Raw genomic sequence first — 25,668 nt, forward strand, 5'->3', positions numbered from 1 at the left:
GCGGCCGCGGCCATGACAACGCCCCGTTTTCCTCCCTTATGGAAACTATAGTTCCCAGCATGCACCGCGGCAAAGACTACATGTCCCAGCATGTTTTACGGCACAAACGGACTATAATTCCCATCAGGCCCCTGGGTTTGATAGCCACACCCCCTCCCCCCGCGGGAAGCTGATATTGCGTCGTACATTGGTTTCAGTAGGTAGGTGCCTCTGGCTCCGTCAGACGTCACAGGAGCGAGGGGTCTCGTTCCCGCGATGTTTGAGATGCAGAAGCGCTTGTGCACGGGGTTCTCGTTTTCACCCTACATGTCGCGAGAGCGGCGGGGCCGGAAGCTCCACGTCGGTCAGTTGGGCTCAGAGAGCTACGTCTCCGCTGCTGCTGCGTTGGGGCTGCGGAACCATGGTGAGTCCGGCCGCGGGGCCAGCCGGGGCCGGGCCTTGTCTCCTCGCGGCTGGCTGGCTGGCGTGGGGGTGGACAGAGGAGCTGCCCGCCGGGCTGGGGTTGGGGAGGGTGAGTGGGCCGGGACATCCAGGTGGTGAGGGGCGCGCAGGGTTCCCTTCTCCTGCGGGCTGTAAAGGAACCAGAGCCCCCAGCCGCTCCCCGCTTCCGCAGGCCAGCGCTGTCCCTGAGGCTGTGCGGGCGGTGCGTGGCAGGAATTAATCCCTGGTGAGATGCTGGGAGGGGATGTGCTGAGGGGACCAGGTCAGGGTGTCAGACCAGTGGTTACATCAACTCCCCTACCTATTTGCCTGGGGGTGGGGAGTCTGGTTCCTTTACAGCTATTTATGACAGCTGCATATTAAAATTTCATACAAATGAAGACTTGTTTATACTGCTCTACATACTATATCAGTGGCTCTCAATTGGAGTGTCATAAATATAAAGGGAAGGGTAAACACCTTTAAATCCCTCCTGGCCAGAGGAAAAACCCTTTCGCCTGTAAAGGGTTAGGTTAACCTCGCTGGCACCTGACCAAAATGACCAATGAGGAGACAAGATACTGTCAAAGCTGGAGGGGGGTGGAAACAAAGGGTTGGCTCTGTCTGTGTGATGCTTTTGCCCGGACCATAACAGGAATGCAGGTCAGAACTCCTGTAAAAAGTCAGAAAGCAATCTAGCTAGATATGCGTTAGATTCTGTTTTGTTTGAATGGCTGATAAAATAAGTTGTGCTGAATGGAATGTATATTCCTGTTTTTGTGTCTTTTTGTAACTTAAGGCTTAGCCTAGAGGGATTCTCTATGTTTTGAATCTGATTACCCTGTAAGGTATTTACCATCCTGATTTTACAGAGGTGATTCTTTTATTTTTTCTTTCATTAAAATTCTTCTTTTAAGAACCTGATTGCTTTTTCATTGTTCTTAAGATCCAAGGGTTTGGGTCTGTGTTCACCTGTACAAATTGGTGCGGATTTTTATCAAGCCTTCCCCAGGAAAGGGGGTGTAGGGCTTGGGGGGGATTTTGGGGAGAAAGACGTTTCCAAGCGGGCTCTTTCGCTGTTATATTTGTTACACGCTTGGTGGTGGCAGCAATAAAGTCCAGGGACAAAAGGTGAAATAGTTTGTACCTTGGGAAAGTTTTAACATAAGCTGGTAAAAATAAGCTTAGGGGTTTTCTCATGCAGGTCCCCACATCTGTACCCTAGAGTTCAGAGTGGGGAAGGAACCTTGATGGGGGTGTGTGTGTGATTTATTTCATAATTATATGGTAAAAATGAAATCAGTTTTTCAGTAATAGTGTGGCTGTGACATTTGTATTTTTATGTGTGATTTTGTAAGCAAACAAAGTGAGGTGAAATTTGAGGTATGCAAGCCCAATCAGTTTCCTGAAAGGGGCACAATAGTCTGACAGTTAAAGCTCATTGGTATTAGAGACACAAAGTGTGTGAGGTAATAGCTCTTATAGGACCAACTTCAGCTCTGCTCTGTGTGACTTGAAAGCTTGTGTCTCTCACCAGCAGAAGTAGGTGTTGTTGAGCAGTAAATAAGGTCATCGTTTTTAGAACCTTCACATTTTGAAATGCCTCATTCTAGAAAACTTACCTTGGCATGAATTCAACCCTTGAAATTTTAGGTAGTTTTGTTTTGTATTGCCAGAGTTATAGGTGAAGTCAAAATCGGGGTATAATGGAAGGTTTAAAGTTCTTTTTTACTTTGTAGTGCTTCTTTTAAAAATATCATTGGCTTCTGTGTTTGTCTGATTTTTAATGGAGTTGTTAGACTTGCATCAATTTCTAATGGACAGGTGTCTCCATTACACATCATAGTTTGTGATAGCTGGCTCCCACATTTTTTTCACAACAGAAGTACAAAGGAGAAAATGGTTTATGGGCATACTGGGCAGGATGTTGTATGGAAGCATGCACTGCCCTTCCTTTTCTTGAGCTTATTCTGTAGATAGATTTTTCCAGTTGTGCAGTTCAGGACCTCTTTACAAGCAATATATTCATGTGGATTAAAGAAAAAATGCACAAGAACAATCCTCTGTGCTCTACTGAGACCCTGTCCTGCTCCAGAGAACTCAGTGAGAATGATACCACTCAGAACCAGTATTTGTTTATATTCTAAAGACTCTCTTAGAAGAACAAAGCAAACAGGTAGCTAAGATAAGGAGTGTGTGGGATGTGTGCCCTCAAAACAGAGCTGCCTAGTTTTATTTTAGGTTTAACCTTCAGTTTTTTCTTATTTACACTACAGATATGTTAAAACAGTTCTATGCCGTTTTTACGTTGAAGAATAACGTAGCATTCTTAATTTTTCTGATCTCTAGCCTCTCCGACTCGATATTAAGCGAAAACTAACAGCTCGTTCTGACCGAGTAAAGAGTGTGGACTTGCACCCTACTGAGCCATGGATGTTAGCTAGCCTGTACAATGGCAGTGTCTGTGTTTGGAATCATGAAACACAGGTAAACTTTTTGTGCTGTATTCTATTTCTAATTAGAAACAGGAGTGTGTTCAATCTAGCAATATTAGGTAATTCATTGATATGTGTTTCCTGATCATAGTTATATATGAAGTGCATTCTTCTGCAGCAGACATATGGAAAGAACTTTAAATAATAATATAATAAAATCACTGTTTTTTGTTTAAAAAGCAAAACAAAAAAACTATAATTTGCAGAATCAGCAGGGTGTCCTCAAGAAACTAATGTTTCATGCTGCCACTTATAGTTTAGTGCCATTAAAGATCAATGTACCTAAGGGTGGTGCATTTTCAAATTGTAGCCTCAGAGACAAATAAGTACCGTGATATAAAGCAGATAGATTAGGATGTCAACCCAGCACTGAGCTTTCTGTTTATATGCTAAATGCTTTGAATATTAAGAGTAGTAGGGATGTGATGCACAAAATTGATCTTAAACTTATTTTTTTCTGTTTAATCTCCCTGAACTTGAGGCTCATTTGTTTGCAATCTGTGTGATGCCTCAGCATATGTTGTTCAGGTGATATCACAAACATTAAGAAACAGCCTAAAGAAAAGGAGTACTTGTGGCACCTTAGAGACTAACCAATTTATTTGAGCATGAGCTTTTGTGAGTTACAGCTCACTTCAAGCTCATGCTCAAATAAATTGGTTAGTCTCTAAGGTGCCACAAGTACTCCTTTTCTTTTTGCGAACACAAACTAACACAGCTGTTACTCTGAAACCAGTCTAAAGAAAGATATAGAAGTCTGTGGAGATCACATAAATCCCAGGATTTGTTGACTATATACAGTGAGTTCTATTTTTTGCAAATTATTTTAATTTTTGTTTATTCCAGAAGGTATTAAATGTTTTTAGACTTAGCAAAACTGCACCATACTGTAAATACCTCCTCTTACCTGACTTTATGTTTATACTTACATCTGTTAAAAAGGAATACAGATCCCTTTCTCTAGGAGCTCCTTGACAGGTCTTAAACTTGCAACTATTTAAAAGTGGGCTGTTTTTAAGAAAAGCTGAACAGATTTTGAAACTGACATTTTCTCTGTAATATACGCCAATATTTCTAATTTTAGACTCTAGTGAAGACCTTTGAAGTATGTGACCTGCCAGTCAGAGCTGCAAAATTTGTGGCCAGAAAAAACTGGGTTGTGACAGGAGCTGTAAGTTGTCATTTTTTGTTTGTCTGTTTCATATACATTCCCCCGCTTTTCTCTTTACTTCGTTGCACCCTTACACACCATCCAGAAGTGTGGTTTTATATTAACTTGTACACTGGAAGAAGATAACAGATTATAGCTGTTTGTTTCCCCAAAACATTCTCCTAAAATCTGTTGAATAGAAGGGCACTTTAAAGCTCAAACTTTCATTTTAAAAACCGAAAAATACAAAGTGGTGGTTGACTTTACATTTAGGCCCAATCTATATTACCAACTCGAATAGCTTCTGGCACTTGCTTTCAGTTTGTTTAAAAGATGTAGTATGCACAGTACCTTAACCATGTCCCTGTAATTAGGCTAAAGGACTTCAACTATTCAAGGTAATATGATTTTAAAAGTTTACCTGTTGTTTTCTATGCTTTTCCTCAATTATTTTTAATACAGAATCTTTAAAGAAATTTTTGTTCACTTTTAGAACACTAAAGCCACTTTTATCCGTTGAATGTGCTTCATACTAAAATGTGCTTAATAAATCCATCCTACTCTTGCAGTTAAGAAAAGTCAGCAAAGTGTAACAGTTGACATCACAAAGTATACACCTGACAGGCTGTAAAATGTGTGTGTTTATATATCTCGTATATAATCATCGTTTGCTTTCACATTTTCAACCTTAACATTGCATTACTAAGGAAGAAAGTCTGAATTAATTTTGCGTGCATATTTCTGTCAGCCTTTTTAATATTTATAGAAGCAGACTTGCAGGTACAAGCATGTGTCAGTGTACTTATCTCTATTTGTAACCACTGAAATAAACATTTTCCATGTTACATTTTTAATCTGTCCTTTAAATCATATTGCCGTCATATCAATCACTGAAATGAAGTTGTTTTAATATGCATCCAGATATGCATGCAGTGTGTCTTAATTGGTAATTAAAGTAGATATTGTGTATACCCAACATGTTTCCAATCTGTTACAATTTCTGAATAAGTTTAAGTGGGTCAAAGGCATGTGACCTCATGGAAAATTGTCCATGATGCATTTCTATTTTTTAAATAAATTTATTAAATGGGCAGTCAACTTGAAAATCACTTTTTTTGTCTGAAAATTTTGTATCTACTATAGAAACAAGTAAAAGCTAAGATTTCTATGAAAGAAAATTTAGTGGAAAAATTAGTACTCTTACTTTGCTATCAAATACTTAGTTACTTGTTACTTTGTCTTGTTCATCGTCTACGCTCTCTGTTCCATGCATTGGCATAATGACACTTATATACATCTCTGGGGGAAGCTCACTTGCAAGCTTTTTTCTAGATCTGAAAGATGTTGCCTGCTAGTGACAGAAGTTAGAAAGCTGATACTGAAGAAGTAGCAAATAGGCATGTGTATGGAAGGAGAAGGGAGTAGGCCCAAGCCAGCATATATCATGTTGCTTCCTTCAAAAACATTTAGGATAAAATTTTCAAAAGTACCTAGTCCCAGTGACTCAGTGAGATTTAGGACTTGTCTATATAGAGCAACAATATACAATAGAGGGGTGTGATTTCTGAACTGCACCAATGTGTTGCACACTGACCAGCCCATGCAGACTCTTAGTTTTTGCCAGCAGAGTCTATGCAAGCCAGTGCACTTTAGAAATCCCTCTAGAATATAACAGTAGGGATCTATTATTGACTACCTGACCAGGACAGCGATAGTGACAATGAAATGCTAAGGGAGATTAGAGAGGCTATCAAAATAAAGAACTCAATAATAGTGGGGGATTTCAGTTATCTCCATATTGACTGGGTACATTTCACCTCAGGACGAAATGCAGAGACAAAATTTCTCGATACTTTAAATGACTGCTTCTTGGAGCAGCTGGTGCAGGAATCCACAGGGGGAGAGGCAACTCTTGATTTAGTCCTGAGTGGAGCACAGATCTGGTCCAAGAGGTAACTATAATAGGACCAGTTGGAAATAGTGACCATAATATAACAACATTTAAGATTCCTGTGGTGGGAAGAACACCTCAATGGCCCAACGCTGTGGCATTTAATTTCAGAAAGGGGAATTATGCAAAAAAGAGGAGGTTAGTTAAATAGAAATTAAAAGGTACAGTGACAAGAGTGAAATCCCTGTAAGCTGAATGGACACTTTTCAAAGACACTATAATAGAGGCCAAACTTAAATGTATATCCCAAATTAAAAAACACATTAAAAGAACTAAAGAGCCACTGTGGCTTAACAACCATGTAAAAGAAGCAGTGAGAGATAAAAAGGCATCTTTTAAAAAGTGGAAGTCAAATCCTAGTGAGGTAAATAGAAAGGAGCATAAACACTGCCAAATTAAGTGTAAAAATATAATAAGAAAAGCCAAAAAGGAGTTTGAAGAACAGCTAGCCAAAAACTCAAAAGGTAATAACAAAATGTTTAAGTACATCAGAAGCAGGAAGCCTGCTAAACAACCAGTGGGGCCCCGGACGATCGACATACAGAAGGAGTACTTAAAGACAATAAAGTCATTGCAGAGAAACTAAATGAATTATTTGCATCAGTCTTCACGGCTGAGGATGTTAGGGAGATTCCCAAACCTGAGTCGTCTTTTGTAGGTGACAAATCTGAGGAATTGTGACAGATTGAAGTGTCGCTAGAGGAGGTTTTGGAATTAATTGTTAAATTTAACAGTAACAAGTCACTGGGACCAGATGGCATTCACCCAAGAGTTCTGAAAGAACTCAAATGTGAAATTGTGGAACTATTAACTATGGTTTGTAACCTGTCCTTTAAATCAGCTTCTGTACCCAGTGACTAGAAGATAGCTAATGTAACACCAATACGTAAAAAGGGCTCTAGAAGTGATCCCGGCAATTACAGACTGGTAAGTCTAATGTCAGTACAGGGCAAATTAGTTGAAACAATAGTAAAGAATAAAATTGTCAGACACATAGAAGAACATAAATTGTTGGGCAAAAGTCAACGTGGTTTCTGTAAAGGGAAATCATGTCTTACTAATCTATTAAGAGTTCTTTGAAGGGGTCAACAAACCTGTGGACAAAGGGGATCCAGTGGATGGCTTTTTTCTAGAAAGCCTTTGACAAGGTCCCTCACCAAAGGCTTTTACGTAAATTAAGTTTTCATGGAATAAGAGGGAAGATCCTTTCATGGACTGAGAACTGGTTAAAAGGCAGGGAATAAAGGGCAGGAATAAATGGTAAATTTTCAGAATGGAGAGGAGTAACTAGTGGTGTTCCCCAAGGGTCAGTCCTAGGACAAATCCTATTCAACTTATTCATAAATGATCTGGAGAAAGGGGTAAACAGTGAGGTGGCAAAGTTTGCAGATGATACTAAACTGCTCAAGATAGTTAAGACCAAAGCAGACTGTGAAGAACTTCAAAAAGATCTCACAAAAATAAGTGATTGGGCAACAAAATGGCAAATGAAATGTAATGTGGATAAATGTAAAGTAATGCACATTGGGGAAAAAAATAACCCCAACTACACATACAATATGATGGGGGCTAATTTAGCTACAACTAATCAGGAAAGATTAGTTGTAGCAGGAGCCCACCTGGGATGGGAGGCTTGCTGCCCTGCCTTTTGCATCTAAACCTCTTTTGAAAACTTTACATATTTTTATGCTCCCAAGTTAACACAGTTTAAAAATGGATTAAAAAAAGTAAAGATTTTAGGACATCATATTTGAAAGCTTTAAAGTGATGGTGGTGGTGGTTTTTTGGGGCAGGGAGGACTTTGTGGTGTTTTTTGGGGCCATTATTTCCTAAATAGTTAAAAAGAAATCCAAGTTGGCAGTGCTTTTTTCAGTTATTTGAGTGCAACATAGCATCTGTTTTTCTTATAGCATGATGTTGCATCATTGATATCAATGTACGTTTTCCCCATTGACTTCAATGGGAGGAGAACAAAGCCCTTAATGCATGGAAAACGCTTTTTCATGCTCCTATAATGTGAAAATGTCTAAGGGAACTTTAAACTTGCCTTAAATTAAAATAAGTGACCTTTTGGGCTAAGACCATCTTTGAGAAACTTTGATCATAGATGAATTCTTCGTAGTTATAAATGCCTTAAAATAGGATCATGTAATGTAAATTTCTGAACCAAAACTGTGTCAGAATAATTATGCTAGCTGGCATTGTTTCCTTTCTTCAGACTTCTAATGCGGTTCTTAAAGAACTTTTATGGATGAAGAATCTTTGAAGATGGAATATTAGTCTTTATTTAATGTGAAATACTTTTATAGAGAAGCTGATCTTAATGTCTTTATTTTCTTCTCATCTGTAGGATGACATGCAAATTAGAGTTTTCAATTACAATACCTTGGAAAGAGTTCACATGTTTGAAGCACACTCCGATTATATTCGTTGCATTGCTGTACATCCTACTCAGCCTTTCATTCTAACTAGCAGTGGTAAGAGATATTTTCGGTATAATTTGATTTTTCTCACATAACTCTCTTTATAGGATAAGTCTGAACAATGAGAAACTACATGGCCTGTACTGTTGTTGCTGAAATAAGAATTCTTGAGCAAGTAGCCTACTTCTCATTTGTCATCTCAAATTACTTCTTTCCAAGCTAGTTTCATGTTTTTAATGGAATCTCAACTTTACTTCGGAGCTGAAACGTAATAGGTTAAGCTCTTGTCAAAGAAGACCTGAAGTCTAGTTGCTTAATGTCTGCCAAACAAGAAGTTCATTTACATGCTAATGATCTGCTGTTTGGCATACTGACATGCCATACTTGGGTTTGACGTATATCAAGATTAATTTCATTTTGCTGGTTAAAACTAGAAGCATTGTAGTGTTTTCATAGTAAGATTTGTAACATGAGTGATATTGGAGTTTATATATAATGTCCTTTCATGAAATAGAATTGTTGGCTTCATGTTGTGCCCACAACATTCAATCTAGATTCCCTAGTAAGCAAATTTAACTGTTATCTTAGTCCTTTAGTATTGATGTGCAGTCCTTAGAAGTGTCTGAGATGAATTAATGCTCTGACTGAGCCTGAGACTCATCTTCTGTAAAGGGGGAAAAAAAGTAGGCACTGGCCTGTCAGCTTTTCTTTAGGAAGTTAAAGGGAAGAGCTAGTTTTCCAGATGCCTAGAAGCAAAAAGAAGAAATGCTGCGTGCATTACAGAACCAGGGCTTAAGAGAACAAACCGAGGTGCAGTATCTCCTGAAAACAATCAATGGTATGGCTGAACTGACTGTGTTGCAAGAACAGTGAGAAGAATAGCTGGATCACACTCTAGATGGAATGGAGGCTTCATGCAGAGTCAAGGATCTGCCTACAAGCAGTTTTTGCTTAATTCAGTGTGTGCCAAATTAGGCAGTTCATCCCTTTTATACCTCTTTGTTTTCAAGGAAGTCCATAACAATAAAGCAAGAAACTAAATCACATAGAAAACAGTGAGAGAAACAAAACTGGAAATCTAAGGGCTTGTCTGCATGAACAATTAGTCTGTGGCAAGCTGGGGTGTGAATCTACTCCATACTAGCCTGCCACGCACTAACTGTCCATATGGGGACTAGATCAAACCACAGTAAGGAACTGTTAGTCTGCTTAAAGTTGACGTGGACAGTTAGTTTGTGGCAGACTAGTGGGGGTAGATTCACATCCCAGCTTTCTGCAGACTAACTGATCATGTAAACAAGCCCTAAATCCTTATACTAACAACAGAAGAAATTCTCTTCAGGATTCCAGTGTTTGTTTTGATGCTTGTGTCTTTGAAACTTGACCCTTTCCACAACTACTTACTTTTCAGAGTTTCAGACAAGGTTCCTCCAAGATGTTTGTATGTCTCTGGAGCTGTACAGGAGCTATGGGATATGTTACTCACAAATTCCCTTTAAATTTCACTTTTTCAAAACATAAAGCAAACTGTTAAAAACAATGGTTGGCAGTCCTGGGGAAAGTCTTGGATATGACAGCTGATAATGTACACCCTCCTAATTGAAGGGATAGTGTGTTGAGGTTTTAACACACATTCCTTTCTCCAAAATATTAAGTGTGTTAACAAAAATCCCAACATTTGAAACAGTAATTTAAAATCACTTTCCTCTCAATTGCTCAGCTTTCACTCTGCTTTTTGTGATGTCTCACTAAATTGCCAAAGTGTTTTCACACCACTGCTACCTTTTTTTAAAGAAATCTTTCAGACTTTCATAAAACAGAAAGTAGAGGTCCAATTTCCCAACACCAATGTCCTCTTTAAGAGAACACCAAATGGCCCTGAAATGAGAACCACATGTTTAGCTGTGCTAAGCAGTCTAGACTATTACTAGGTTCTTACTTCTGGCAAGGTAGATACCCAGGTTTCAGTTTAATGCAGATGACTATTTCTTTTTTTGGGGCATGAGGGGAGGGAACAAAAACAAACCATTGCATTCCCTGTAGTCATCCCCCGCCTCTCAGGGTTAACAGTCTTCTGAGTAAAGTCCATAAATTATTTTGATAGTAGCAATGCTTCCCTTTAGGATGGACAAGCCTTGAAAATTGGGTTACTGAGGATTTTATTTTTAAAAAGATAGTTTTAAATATCCATAATACCTAATTTGAATTTTTTTTCCAGATGACATGCTTATTAAACTCTGGGACTGGGATAAAAAATGGTCTTGTTCTCAGGTGTTTGAAGGACACACTCATTATGTTATGCAGATTGTCATAAACCCAAAGGATAATAACCAGTTTGCCAGTGCCTCTTTGGATAGGACGATTAAGGTACAGTAAATATACCTTTTAAAAACTTCATTAAATAATTACCAGACATAAGAAATACAACAATATAGCAATACAGACAATGGAAAAATTTAAATTCATAAAAAAGTATATGTGCGGTAATAGACTGTATACTACATACAAGGACATATATAAATTGGAATGACCTCAGTCAAGTTATAGCTGAACAATTATCAGAACCTGGATAAAGACTTTATATATCTGTGAAATGTCAAGATTAGTTATTGTATATGATCTTTGAAATGTGAATCACTGGCAGAAATTTATGGACTCTTGTGATTCCATTTGGATTACCAATAAGTGTTGGGGGGTGTAACTTTACTTTTATAATCGTCCACTTTCAGAGTCCGTTTTAGGGAAATGCAAGATAGCAGAGTACCTACATTGAGAGTCTTACTTCCCTTTCCTGCGATAGACCCTGAAGATTCTCATGCACAGTGGAGCCATTACTGGGTTCATGAGGCCATCTGGGCACTGAGATTTCCCCATGTTCCCTTGGAACCTTCGTTATGTGTTAGGACTAGAAAAGGCCACCTATACTTCAAGACTCCTTCAGCTGTTATGATTAATGGGTATGTGTGAGTGGGATTTGGTATGGTAGTGAGGAGGCAAAGTTTTCACCTAGGGCCTCAATGTACCTAAACCCTGCCCTGATCCATTTAACAAACAGTCATTTAGTATTTTAGATTTGTGATTCTAAAATCCACACTAACAACTAAAGGATATATGTATATTTCTGACTCGAACCGCAAATTTCTGAAACAATAGTAAGCTTAGTACATATAAGATGATGTATGGCATGTGTAAATGTGATATATACATGTGCAGATTTTTCAGTCTACATACATGCACAGGGGTTTAACATGAAAGAGAGACCATTGAAGGATAAAGCTATTTTATTGCTTTGAAATATTGGCCCAAAGTATAATTTGATTTTTTTTTCCCCACTACATTTAAGAAATCAGGATGCAGTGGTATAGATTTATTAGCTGTATCTTTCCAGTCTCTAGAATTTTAAAAATGCACTACTCAGAGCTCATTCTATCTGGTGGTGCTGGCCCATGAGGGTAAGATCAATACTTAGGTATGGCTGATCTTTTTCTTTGCAAGGTGTGGCAGCTTGGTTCTTCTTCACCCAACTTCACTTTGGAAGGCCATGAAAAAGGAGTGAACTGTATCGATTATTATAGTGGAGGAGACAAGCCTTACCTCATTTCAGGAGCAGATGATCGCCTTGTCAAGATTTGGGATTATCAGGTACAGTGTGTTCACCTCTTCGTGAACACTTTAGTAGATTAATTTGGTTGGGCACCATCAGCAGCAAAGGCATGGAAATCAAGGCAAAGGGATGAAGGAGAAAAATATTCTGGAGTTTTCATGACTTTGAATAGAAAATAGAGAGATTTTTGTGACGTATTTTCCAGAAAAACTGAACTAAAACTAGTATGTTAAAAATTATGAGTAACATTCGAATTTACCGGCTGTGAAATATAGAAATCACCTTAAATCTAAATGTTAAAAGTTAACTTTGTCTTGAATAGCAGTGGCTTATTTTCTTGTAGAGTAGTGCGTCCTATTTTTTTTATTTTGTGACCAATCACCTTGCAATGGATTGGGCACCCACCTGCTCTCTGTATCCCTTTACTGTATGTCCAGAGAATAATTGTCTCCTTCTGTGTCCACTTGTACTCTCCAATTGTTTTGTCTGTTTTCTTCTTCCTCCTTGTTGCTTTCTGTTCTTGTCCTATGCATCTGTGATTTCCTTCTCCCTCTCCCCCCACTAGCTAGGTATGTGTTGCTTGGGTATTGATGGGGAAGTTATCCATTCCTAAGTCTGTGGCCTGAGCTGGATGCTGCAGGAGCAGAGAAGAAAAGGTTGGGCCTGTGGGACAAAGATAGCACCAGGCTTGGTTTTCCCTTGTGATTCTGTGCAGATCTATGTTTGGCTTTCAGGATTTGAAGCAAAAAGTACAGGCACTAATGAGTCTTGTATTAATACATTGAGCCACCTTGCTCTCAACAAAGTGTTTTGTAGATAGGAACCCAGTTAGCTTAGGAAACAAAGAAGCAGCTACACTAATGGGAACAAATTCATTTCTGGCGGTTGGGGGTTTTGTCTTAAGACAAAGACTCTAGGGTATGCTATTCTTTGAACAAATTGAAGTAGAAGTAAAGGTTACAGAAAGAAGACTAGAGACATGCTTACATAATTCTTACATTAAATTTCTTTGAAGATAGTGATCTGAGAAAATTAGTGTTAATGTTTGTTTTCTTGTATCTTAACTCTTCTTACAGAATAAAACCTGTGTGCAAACACTGGAGGGACATGCTCAGAATGTATCCTGTGTCAGCTTCCACCCTGAGCTGCCAATCATAATCACAGGCTCAGAAGATGGTAACTTTGTTTTCTGACACTTCATGTATATTAACAGTAGGGTGGGTTACATATCCTTTTGTAGGTTTGGAAGCCTCCTTGTTTCTTTTTTATTTATATGGCTATAGAACTAGTTACTATCAGTTTTAATTCCCTTTGCAAGGTCCAGTTTTTTGCTTGGCTTCTAGTAGTTCACTTCATCCCTACACTTTCTGACCCCCAAGAGCTGGCTTTCCTTGATCCATCCCATGTAGGTAGGCTTTCTGCTTTCTCTTAATCACTTGTTTGAGATGCTTGTTCATCCAGTTTGGTCTGCAGCCCTTCCCTGTGAATTTTTCCCCTTGCTTGAGATGCAGGCTTCAGATATTTTCTGCAGCTTTGACTTAAAATAATTCCAATCTTCCTCTGCAGTCATAGATTCATAGATATTTAGGTCAGAAGGGACCATTATGATCATCTAGTCTGACCTCCTGCACAACGCAGGCCACAGAATTTCACCCACCACTCCTGCAAAAAACCTCACACCTATATCTGTGCTATTGAAGTCCTCAAATCGTAGTTTAAAGGCTTCAAGGAGCAGAGAATCCTCCAGCAAGTGACCCATGCCCCATCCTACAGAGGAAGGCGAAAAACCTCCAGGGCCTCTTCCAGTCTGCCCTGGAGGAAAATTCCTTCCCGACCCCAAATAATGGCGATCAGCTAAACCCTGAGCATATGGGCAAGATTCATCAGCCAGATACTACAGAAAATTTTTTCCTGGGTAACTCGGATCCCACCCCATGTAATATCCCATCACAGGCCATTGGGCCTATTTACCATGAATATTTAATTTGGAAACACCAAATAAAGGTGAATCTAATTCACCTAGGGGTGGAAGGACATAGCTGAGAGGAAGGCTGGAGTACTGCTGCTGAGAAGCCTAGGGCATCTGCAAGCAGTGAGGCCCCAGTCAGTTCAACTCCATCTCGCTATCTCTGCACAGCCATTGAGAGCTGCCTGCCAGCTCGGAGGTCCTAATTTCTCCTCCCTGTGATCCCTCAAGCTCCCACCAAGAGATTCTTCTGTGCTGATTTCCCTCCTTTGGCCTGTGTGACACTTGTGGTAGATACCAAATATCCCTCCAAACATCAGTGAGACTGCTGGGATTGAAGAATTACAGTTCTATTTCACTAAAGTTTAAAATACAGGTGTTAGTTTCATATGTGGTCTTTGGATTCTTGTTGTTGAATGCCATAATGTTTAATAGTTCTGCTACTGAGAGAGGAGACTGAAATTGCATATATCTTTTTCTCCAGGAACTGTCCGCATTTGGCATTCGAGCACGTATCGCTTGGAAAGTACTCTCAACTATGGCATGGAGAGGGTGTGGTGCGTGGCCAGTCTGAGAGGATCCAATAATGTAGCTTTGGGTTATGATGAGGGCAGCATCATTGTTAAGGTATCTTAATATTAAATTGGAAAGCATACATGAAAATGGTGATCCATTGCCACGAACTTCTGTTACTAAACTATTCTTTAATACTGAGACTCTAAAGTGATTTAAAAAAATGGGCACTTCAGTTTATTGGCATATTCCAAAAGAGCCATACATAAGTATTTAAAGTGAATGAAATGAAATTTGAACTTAATAGGCTGAGGATGCTTATCTTTATATGCTGCTTTTATTAGCTTGGCCGTGAAGAACCTGCTATGTCTATGGATTCGAATGGAAAAATTATTTGGGCTAAACACTCGGAAGTGCAACAGGCTAATTTGAAAGCTATGGGAGATGCTGAAATTAAAGATGGAGAAAGATTGCCACTGGCTGTAAAGGATATGGGGAGCTGTGAAATCTATCCCCAGACCATTCAGCACAACCCTAATGGACGGTAATAATTTTTAATTTCAGAACAGAATTCTTGACACTTTAAAATTTAGAAATATGCCATAGCAGAAAAATATACCTTCTAGATGGCTGATCTACTTCTAGTGATGTCCAATAGTCTGTGCACACAATTTTCATGCAAACGCTTTTTTTCTCAATCTTTAGGTTTGTAGTAGTATGTGGGGATGGCGAGTACATCATTTACACAGCTATGGCTTTGAGGAACAAGAGTTTTGGTTCTGCACAGGAGTTTGTATGGGCACATGATTCTTCAGAGTAAGTGTGGTTTTTATTTTGCGATGTATTAAACAAATGTATTTCTGCTAATTTCCAGACTACCTAAACTCTAAACTGGTCTGAAAGTTAAAAGCTGGATTGGGTAACAAGCATTCTGTAGTTCGAAAAACATGAAACTTATATATTGAATGCACTTTTAATTTTGAAGAAATATCAAATATAGTAGCCTACATGTCTAGTATTTTATAGAGTTCTTTATGGCTGTACGGTATAACATTTTGCTATCTTGTTGTCTGGATAATTGTTTTGTAATGGTGTATTTTTCTCTGTGTATTTAGGTATGCAATCAGGGAGAGCAACAGCGTTGTAAAGATATTTAAGAACTTCAAAGAGAAGAAGTCCTTTAAACCTGATTTTGGTGCAGAGGGTGGGTTTTATTTGTGTTTCCTAAATCTGCTAGATTACAGATCTTAACTTTCTTGCTGGAAAAAATTGTTTGCTAGTGAAATAATAATTTCTTTGACATTTGCTGTTCTTTGCAGGTATCTATGGAGGTTTCTTACTGGGTGTCAGATCTGTTAATGGCTTGGCATTTTATGACTGGGATAACACAGAATTGATACGCAGAATTGAAATTCAGCCCAAACATGTGAGTTTTGTCAGGTGGCACTCTTTGAGTATATGTCTATAACTTGTCATATTAAGGGTATTTAGAATATACTACAGGCTTTTTTGAATTTGTCAATCTCATGAAGCTGTTAAAGATAAAAATTATATTTTTAATTTTTTATACTTTTTTTGTAGTAGACTCTTACATAGACACTGTCTTCTAAACCCCTACACTGGATGTGCAAATGAACAAATATTTTGATAAAACGTGTGTATCCTCCTTTCTTATCACAGCACCCTAAAACCTAAATGCTATTTCTTGTTTTTATTTAGATTTTTTGGTCTGACTCTGGTGAGCTGGTCTGTATTGCCACAGAGGAATCATTCTTCATTCTGAAGTATCTGTCTGAAAAAGTTGCAGCGGCGCAGGAAACACATGAGGGAGTCACTGAAGATGGTATTGAAGATGCTTTTGAGGTAATTGCTGTTAAAAGTGGGAATGCAGTTAGGTCAGTGACTTCAGTAGGCTTTGGATCAAGCCTTGAGTACCGTAACACACTTCCCTTTTACAGACTAAAAGTTAGCTATGATGCAGAATAATGATTACTATAAACTTGCCCTAACATCTGTTAGAAATTGTATTTTGAGGTGTTGGGAACTAATGGAGGAAAAAATGCTTCCGGTTGAAACTTGGGATAAAAGATCTTGTCCTTATAACAAACGTAAAGATGTCTAAAAAGAGAACATAAAACTGGGTAAAATTATAGTGTAAATTCTCCCCCAATTTTCAAATGTTGAAATTTACTTAAAGTTCAAGACTTGGTTAGTGAGCATATGCTGAATAATGTTCTTAACAAGCACTTCAGAAGAAAATGCTGGGCCCTTGTCTAACAAGTAAATCAGACAGCCGTATTAATAAAGTCTTTTTTCTAGCTATAGATGTACACAGTCCAGGTCAAAAACGGAATCATTAACCTGGATTTTAATAATCCTCCATGAAAGCTTTTTACTGAATATATTTGTAAATGTTAAAACAAATGTACATGTTTCCAGTTTGTATCTAGAATTCCATCTTTAACTTGCCCTATTGTGGAGGATGAAGTGTTTAAACTCAACTTGGGGGTAGTTTTTCATGGCTGTCCCAGTCCTAATGTTTACATGTAGTTGAGGTGTTTTTTATCACCAAAAGCACTTTTTTTTTGTTCTTTTGTTTTTTGGGCAGGTTCTTGGTGAGATTCAGGAGATTGTGAGAACAGGGTTGTGGGTAGGCGACTGTTTTATTTACACAAGTTCTGTGAACAGACTGAACTATTATGTTGGAGGAGAAATTGTTACTATTGCCCATTTGGATAGGTGAGTATCTAGTTTATATTCATCTGTTAATATATTTTGTAAGGCTTTTTAAATCATGTTATGAAACAGTTCAACTTGTCAAGAAGTTGTTTGACTTCTTAGCATGCACTACTTTTTCTAACCACATTAGTATAATGTATATTGAGTAACATTGTTACTGCAATATCGCACAGAATAATAATAATAATGGTCTAATAGTATGTATATCACTAGTAAAACTAAAAAAAAATAAGCTTTTAGATAGTAAGTACTGTCTTGCTATTATAAAATCTACTGCATCTTCAGTTGGATACCTATAAATAGATTAAAATTCATTGTTTTTGTTATAGGACAATGTATCTATTAGGGTACATCCCCAAGGACAACAGGCTTTATCTGGGTGATAAAGAGCTAAACATAGTCAGTTACTCCTTGTTGGTCTCAGTGCTCGAGTACCAGACAGCGGTAATGAGGAGAGACTTTGGTATGGCTGATAAAGTTCTTCCTACAATTCCAAAGGAACAGAGGACTAGAGTTGCACATTTTCTCGAAAAACAGGCAAGATAACTATTTTTCCAACTGTAAACAGTGACCATGTAAACTTGTAATTCCAGTTTAACCTTTTTCAGTTTACTCAATAGGGAATTCTCACATTACTGCATACATAAACCAAACGCTTATTTAAAAAAAAAAAAATTGTTGCTAAACATTATATGTTCACATTTAAGAATAAAGCAGTCTTCTGTTTATACAACAGTCAATTTGGCTTGGGTAAAGGGAGATGATTTGGTGTTCAGAATTAAATTTCAAGGATTGCCAATGAACTTGGTAGACTACAGTTTGACTCTTGAAAAATCTGTTTAGGGCTTCAAACAACAAGCTCTTGCAGTATCCACAGATCCTGAACATCGCTTCGAGCTTGCTCTTCAGCTTGGAGAATTAAAGATTGCATACCAGCTTGCAGTGGAAGCAGAGGTAAACATAAGATTAATTTAAACAGAAAGTCAAGCTCATACTGCAAAACCTGCACATCTTGGGATGAATTTAACAGAGGGCTAGGCCTCACGTGAAGGAAGGGGATTGAGATCAGATCCTTGAGCCTGCTCCCCTACCTGCACTGCTGTCCCCAGCAACCAGAGAAAACTTTCCCGGAGGTGCCCTATAGGGAATTGAGCTCTGTGGGTGGGGAGGGAGAGAGGATGTTCTGTTGCTATCCCTCTGGAAACCTACCTGAATTCCCTGAGAATACATACTGGATCAGGGTCATAACCTTACCTTCCAACTTTGTGCACTGTTATTGGAGCTACAGTGGAGACTAGGGGGAAAGGAAACAAAGCCAAGAATTTGTGCAGGGGAATAGGACTTCTGCATGGATGGGTGCTGACTCCAAAGACCTGCCACTTTCAGGTGCCGAACACCAAGACCCAAACTCCACTTCTAGTGCCCAACATAGATGATCTGGCCCATAACTAACTTTGAGGATAGTCTCGTTAGTTGCCCACTTCAAGTGGTTTCCTACAGTATGTGTGAACCTCTTATGCTTTGCAATCTGCACCAATTTTGATCTTCGACATTCTGGTTATCTTTCCGAGACCTGAAGAGGAGTTTTGTGTAAGCTTAAAAGTTTGTCCCTCAGTAGTGTGAGCATTGGCCTGCTAAACCCAGGGTTGTGAGCTCAATCCTTGAGGGGGTCATTTAGGGATCTAGGGCAAAAATTGGGGATTGGTCCTGCTTTGAGCAGGGGGTTGGACTCACTAGATGACCTCCTGAGGTCCCTTCCAATCCTGATATTCTATGATTCTAAGATCTATCACCTGCTTTGTTAGTCGTGTTATTTTGTAATAGGAACAAAGTGTCCATCTTAAAGTTAAGGATGGACAGATAAAGTTACAATATATTTTTTTATTATTAAAAACATTTTGAAAGTCTTAGTTTTAAAACAAAAAATTCCTGAACACCAGGAATACTAATGTGCGTTCATCTTGCTTTCCTCCTCTTACTAAATGGAAGATCCTACCAGTTGCCACATGATTATAATACATAATACGATTATATTATGGAGGTCATAGAATCTGTGACTTCCAGAGATCTCCATGACATTTGCTACTTCAGCTGTGGGCCCCAGAGCTCTCAGCTGCTGCGGGCAGCTGGCGAACTCTGTAGCTCTACAGGCAGCAGGGCCACCTCTCTCCAAGCCGCTGTAAGCCACAGTAGTGGTGGGTGCTGGACTCCCCCACTCTCTGTTTTGTCAGTTTTTTTTTTTAGTAAAAGTCATGGACAGGGCACAGACTTCCGTGAATTTTTTTATTGCCTGTGATTTTACCATGACTTTTATTAAAATAACTATGACAGAATCTCAGCCTTACATATAAGTGAAGTTGGGATAGGAGACCTGAACTTGACTGAATTTATACTCCTGCTAATCTGCAGTTTTCAAAGTCTTTCTTAAAAAAAAAAAAAAAAAAAAAAAAAGTGTGGAAAAATGTGCTGTTCTTTAATTTTAAAACCATTTAAATATGGAAAATCTCTTACAGTCAGAACAGAAGTGGAAGCAACTTGCTGAGCTTGCCATCAGTAAATGCCAGTTTGGCTTAGCCCAGGAGTGTCTGCACCATGCACAGGACTATGGAGGTTTATTGCTATTGGCCACTGCTTCAGGAAATGCTAACATGGTGAACAAGCTAGCAGAAGGAGCAGAAAAAGATGGCAAGAACAATGTAGCTTTTATGAGCTACTTTTTGCAGGGAAAGTAAGTAGCAAACAAAGGCTTCAATTGTGTTCATTTTCACTATTTTTATAATACTCAGACTGAGGTGGACCACACCTCAAATTCCCAGTCAGATAGCTGCCAGAGGTATGCTACAACAATTGCTTATGTAGAAACAGAATATTTTCCTGTTTAGCTATCCCTTATGAGATGGAAAAGAAAGCCAGCACCTTGTGACCAATGGACAGTTTTGAATTGGGAGGAGGAGTTGTGTTGTAATTGGACATGCTGTATTAGTGCTCACCCGTATGGCTACAGTGGAGGATCTGCCCCTTCCATTTTAGGGAGAAGTTTAACAAGTGACACCTACCCACCCGCCCTTTTCCTTATTTCTAAGCAAAAGACTGAAATCTCTCGTGGTAATACAGGTATGGAAGCCTTGATATAAACTGTTTGCCCAAAAGTGTAAGAGGGGGGAGAGCGGGTAGGGCATCATCTCAGTTAAAGAATGGCAAGAGACAGGTTGCTCTAGACAATTTGCTGTGCTCTGGAGCTTTCAGTTGCTTTATTTTAAACAAATTCAAAAGTGCTCAATTTTTAATGTGACAAGCTTGATATTTTGAAATAACTTCTTGTCATGGGGTCATGACTCACCACCGCAGGCACCTCCCACTGGTTGCTCTGGGAATTAGCTCCTGTCAGCTGCAGAGTGCCCTTGGCGCGTGGTGTCTCGCCCTTTGTCTGCTCTGCTGCCTTGGGACCTGCGTTGCTCTCTGCTCGGTGGCCCCTCCAGCAGGGCCCCCTACTCCAGTCTCACCCTCTTCTTGGGGAAGGGGGGGTTAGCAGCAGTCTTTTGGTTTGCACCTGCCTCAGTGGCCAACCACAACCCCAAAGTCTAGCCCCTCAGCTCAGGGGCAAGTTGCAGTCTGTCTCGCCACACTCTTCGGTGGCCAAGTGCAGTATAAAGGGGAAGACCTAGGCCCACCTGCTACTCTGGGTCCCAACCCACGGACCGTCTAGCGGCAGCCTCTTCTGTCCAAGGTGTTAGATCCTTCCCTCAAGAGCCAGTCCTTCTCCCTAGCCAGCCAGGGAGAGACTGCCCTCTCCTCTGCTAGGTAGCCTTTATATAGGACCCTGATTGGCTCTCTACAGGCCTTTGTTGATTGGCTGCTGGTCTGCACAGCCTCTCTGGCCTGTTCCAGCCCTTTTTCTCATGGGGTGAGGCAGCCTGCCAACCACACTTGTATTAGAAGAAAAATCTTTTTGACAGTTCTGTCTGCTAAAACTTTGAGTCTTACAAAGAGCTATTTTGTTTTGGTAAAATTATGAAGACATTTGAAATTTTTGGCCTTGTCAGAACACTTCACTCAAATTCCTGTACCCCCAGAACAAGAAGATTATAAATCTTAATTCATGGTGCAGAGATGTTAAATCACACAGAATTCCTCTTCCAATGAGAAAAGGAAAGATGTCTGTCATTGCAGCCAATGGCAAAACCCATTGACTTCAAGTTTCAATGGATCATAAAGCATATATATAAAACTTTTGGCAAGTGGATTGGTACCTTATTTTTGTTCTATCAACTCAGTATTACTTTGAATATAAGGTTTACCTAGTATTTTTCTTAGTCATATTTGAGAGATTAAAAACCAATAAATTAGATTAATGCCAAATTAATCCCTGGCAGATCTATTGGTTATAATGTTATACTAGGATTGTATTTGACCATAAAACTTTCTCTCTCAAAATGAAATTCAGGATTAAAGTTCCATGCTATATTTTGCTTACTCTGGGGTGCCTAACAGTTACTGCATGTGGCCTCTCAGAAAGATGACTGATCCTGTATCTCTCACAATAAAATGTGGTACTTCAGGTTTGAGCAGAAAGACTTAACATTTGGTTTTCATTACTTCAGCAACTTTATCATAAAGTATAAATTAAATGCAATACTTTTCTGTATTTTAAAAGAAGAAATAACATTACTGTATTGACAACTTCAATATTTAACCTTCCAGGGTTGACTGTTGTTTGGAACTCTTGATTAAAACTGGACGTTTGCCAGAAGCTGCCTTCTTAGCACGTACATATTTGCCAAGCCAAGTTTCAAGGTAACTTTTAATGTATTTAAAGTAGAAATATGTTCCTTTAAAAACTTTTGTTTACAGCATATATCTGTGCGATTAACAGGGTTGTAAAAATGTGGCGAGAGAATCTCTCTAAAGTCAATCAGAAAGCTGCAGAGTCCCTGGCTGATCCCACAGAGTATGAAAACCTGTTCCCTGGATTAAAAGAAGCTTTTGTTGTTGAAGACTATGTAAAGGAAACTCATACTGACTTGCGGCCAGCTAAGGAATACCCACTTGTCACTGTAAGTAAAATATTTTGTTTTCATTAATATAAATGATTCCATGCTTGGAGTTTTTTGATTTTACAATTTTTACTGCCAGGACCTTTCATGTAAGTGTATTTTTCTCTCTGCTGTTTGTTAGCCAAATGAAGAAAGAAATTTACTGGAAGAAGCGAAAGGTTTTGAACCTTCAGGAGTAGTAGTATCCCAGGTCAGTAATAAAACTGTACAAGAAAGTTACAGGATGAGGAGGATCTGGTATTGTGCAATAGCAGCTGTTCTGGGGACACTACACCCACCTTTAGTGGACAAATTATTGCTTTAGTTCGCTTTTGTTGCTACTTGGGGTCACTTCTCTTGTCCCATCAAAATTACACTTCCACAAGTTTTATTGACCTCTTGAGCTATTACTGACAGATTGTTCCACTAGCATGAGTTGCTGTACTTCAGTTGGGGCACTAAAGGTAAGTACATAGTCTATTTTTGATGTCAAGTTTTGGTACTGAGCTAAACTATGGTTCTTTGATTTCTAAAAGATGGGTGAGAAATTCTTAATGGTACATCTTGTATGGTTGCTGTGAGTACAAGTGCAAATATCTACATTTTCAGCTGGATGAATCACTCAGAGCTAGGTCTTCCTTTGTGGTGCTATTTAATACAAATAGCTTCAGCTGTTTCCAACATTCTAAAACTTAAGTGGTCTAAGAAGTGATTAAAACACGTTTTTAATCATGACTAGATAACTTAACCTCTAATAGCCAGTGTACTACTATAAAATGGCACAAATTGCCAGATGGGGAAATCAGTTTCCATTTCTCCTGCAATAATTGGAAGAACTGCCTTTTAAGCATGTAGTACCTTAAAGCTTTAAAACCAGCCAACCAAACCTGTCCCTGAACTCTTAATGAGGGGAAAATGCTGACCTAGTCCTGCTTTGTTCTTCAGATGTAGGCCATTAAATAGTCCCTCTTTCAAACATCTTTGTAGAAGGCCCAAGGAGTAAATTGAACCTGCTCCTATAGGCACGTTCTTTATCTTTAAGCCCCTTCATTTTCAGTTTAAACCGATTTTTACTTTAAAAATCACCAGTTTTACAAAATGTTTTTGCTGATTTTCACCCTACTTTTATACCAAATATTTCAAATATAAGAAAATACAATACATGTATTATGATAATACATTAATCTGTATATGCAAAACTGCCTGTTGAAGTAAGGTTTTGTGTTAATCTAGAAGATGCACACAATAAATGAACAGGCACACATGCAAGCTCTGAAATGCATGTGCATCTGAATGTACTGATGAATCTCATGCCCACCATGTACACATTTCAAGTGGTTAGCAGCTAATGGTTTATAACTCAGTTTACAACAGTAAACTTTATTCAAATTAAAAGTTTTATTTAGGGATTAGAGAGGTATTTTCTTAAACTCAGAGGTGATGTGTTTTGAGTTCTGTTTTGAGTTCTACAGCAAACGACATTGAATTCTGTTCAAAGCATTAATCTACTGAATTTTTCCCATCCTGCTGTCCACCACAATAAACCCTGATATTTACCCAGAAAAATTAAGATTTTTGCACTGATTTTTCAGCTGTTTTTTGTTGTAGTAATAAACACTGAAAGTTCCAGGAAAATAAATAAAAACTGAAAACAAAGGGCCCTATTTAGTAAACCCTAAAAAACTCACTTTGGAATTTTGTTTTCTCTATATATTTTCAAAGTGAACTGAAGTTCTTAAATTGAAAATCTGAGAAGCTTCCATGCTGCTGTTGCATAAGAGAAGTTGCATTACTGTGTGGTCTCAGTTGTGACTTCCACTGTAACAAGAGAAACCTAAATCCAAATGTCAGCAACTGGAAAGTGCTGTTCAAAAGCTACTTGGGGAAACCTTAGACTTTAAGTGGAAGAAACAAGCCCTTGCAAGAAAGTATGATCTGCTAGCATCCTTAATTTGGACTTTCAGGCAGAGCTTTAAGTCAATATTAAAAGACCTGTGAATATGAAATCTCATTTTCATCTCCTAAGGAATCTGAAGAGAAAGAACTAGTTCCATCTCCTAAACCAGTAGTGGCGCCTCCAGTTCCAGGAAACTCTGATCATCTTCCAATGACAAAAGATGAAAAGGTATACTTCAGTTTCAAAAGTATAGCTCTGAGATGGAAAGGAAAGCTAACCTGAAATCTACAAGTTTTGATATTTTATTTCCACTGGGGAAAAAGTGATACATAGATAGTATATCTGGACTAAGTACTGTGAAGTTTCACTTTGTGAGGATACTAACTTACCACTAGTCAGGGTTGATGTTTATAAAATACCCAGCTAAGAAAAGGGTGTGTGTGTGTGGGTGTGTGTGTATCCTCAGTCAAAACTAGGTCCCACCTAGTCCAGCAGCTGGCCTTTGCTTGTTTATATGACCAGAGGTCAGTTCCTTATGGAACAGCTGCACATGTAGTAGTAGAGTATGTTTAACTGAAGATATCTACTCCCAAGAGCAAAGTAGTTCATGTTTGTAGTTTTAAATTGAAGCACTGTTTGTGGCTAGGTCTAAAGAGCTGCATCAAAGTTTGTTTGCAAACATAACCAACTAAAGGATTAACAGATGTAGCAAGTGTAAAAATTTTCTTCCTAGCACTTAACCCTAAATGTTTTCCTTCTCTCAGGCACTACTAGACTTGGATGATTTAGATAACTTGGATGAGGAGGATATCGATACTACAGATATCAATCTGGATGAAGAGATCTTGGATGATGACTTGATTCTTATTTGTGACTAAATCCATTAATTCATAATTGCAACACCGAGGAATTAAGTTTGTATGGACTACATGGCTTGGAAACTAGCTTGATTTTTATACTGCAGCTGGACCATGTAGGTATAGTAACAGGGCCTTTGTTGCACAAAAGAGAATTTTCAGATTGCAACATCTTGAAATTCATTTAGTGTAGTAACTAAGCAGCTCTCCATAAGCTGTCACATTTATCAAGAGAAACTCAAAATAAAGTGTTTAAAAGAGACACTAAAGAATTCCACTTTTATTTTTGCTTACCCCCATTCTAGGGAAATATATGCAATGTTCACTATAACCATTTAACTACGTGAGGCAGTAAAGCAACCGTGACCCTACAGTCTGAGTGGAATGAAAGGCAAGAAAGCCAGGATCCCATTTCCTTGTAATACAGTTTAGCCTACATCTATCAGGTGTGCAAGATGCTATTTTCTCAGGGGAGCTGAGCATCTCTAACTACAGCACATATGCCTAAAATTTAGGCCCTACTTATATTCAGATGGGCAGCTACAGGGTTAGACAGCAGTAGCACACTTTCTAAAGTGACAGGTATCTGGTAAAACTGGATTAGTTACCCCAGCTGCCCC

General features: G+C 38.8%; 1 protein-coding gene across 1 annotated transcript; it reads left to right on the forward strand.

The window, feature by feature from the left end:
• The first annotated feature begins 232 nt into the window (after positions 1–232).
• On the forward strand, positions 233–25,310 carry COPB2 (coat protein complex I subunit beta 2). Its single transcript, XM_077827201.1, has 22 exons — positions 233–403; positions 2,770–2,907; positions 4,000–4,086; positions 8,367–8,493; positions 10,658–10,806; positions 11,935–12,081; positions 13,120–13,219; positions 14,494–14,636; positions 14,867–15,066; positions 15,228–15,338; positions 15,638–15,726; positions 15,842–15,948; positions 16,242–16,385; positions 17,131–17,261; positions 17,591–17,798; positions 18,105–18,215; positions 19,775–19,989; positions 21,963–22,055; positions 22,135–22,315; positions 22,437–22,505; positions 24,321–24,419; positions 24,956–25,310. The coding sequence occupies exons 1-22, from the start codon at positions 401–403 to the stop codon at positions 25,067–25,069; spliced, it is 2,766 nt and encodes a 921-aa protein (XP_077683327.1). The 5' UTR covers positions 233–400; the 3' UTR covers positions 25,070–25,310.
• Positions 25,311–25,668: the final 358 nt, after the last annotated feature.

This window comes from Eretmochelys imbricata, chromosome 9 (genome assembly GCF_965152235.1).
Source record: "Eretmochelys imbricata isolate rEreImb1 chromosome 9, rEreImb1.hap1, whole genome shotgun sequence".
NCBI lineage: Eukaryota > Metazoa > Chordata > Testudines > Cheloniidae > Eretmochelys > Eretmochelys imbricata.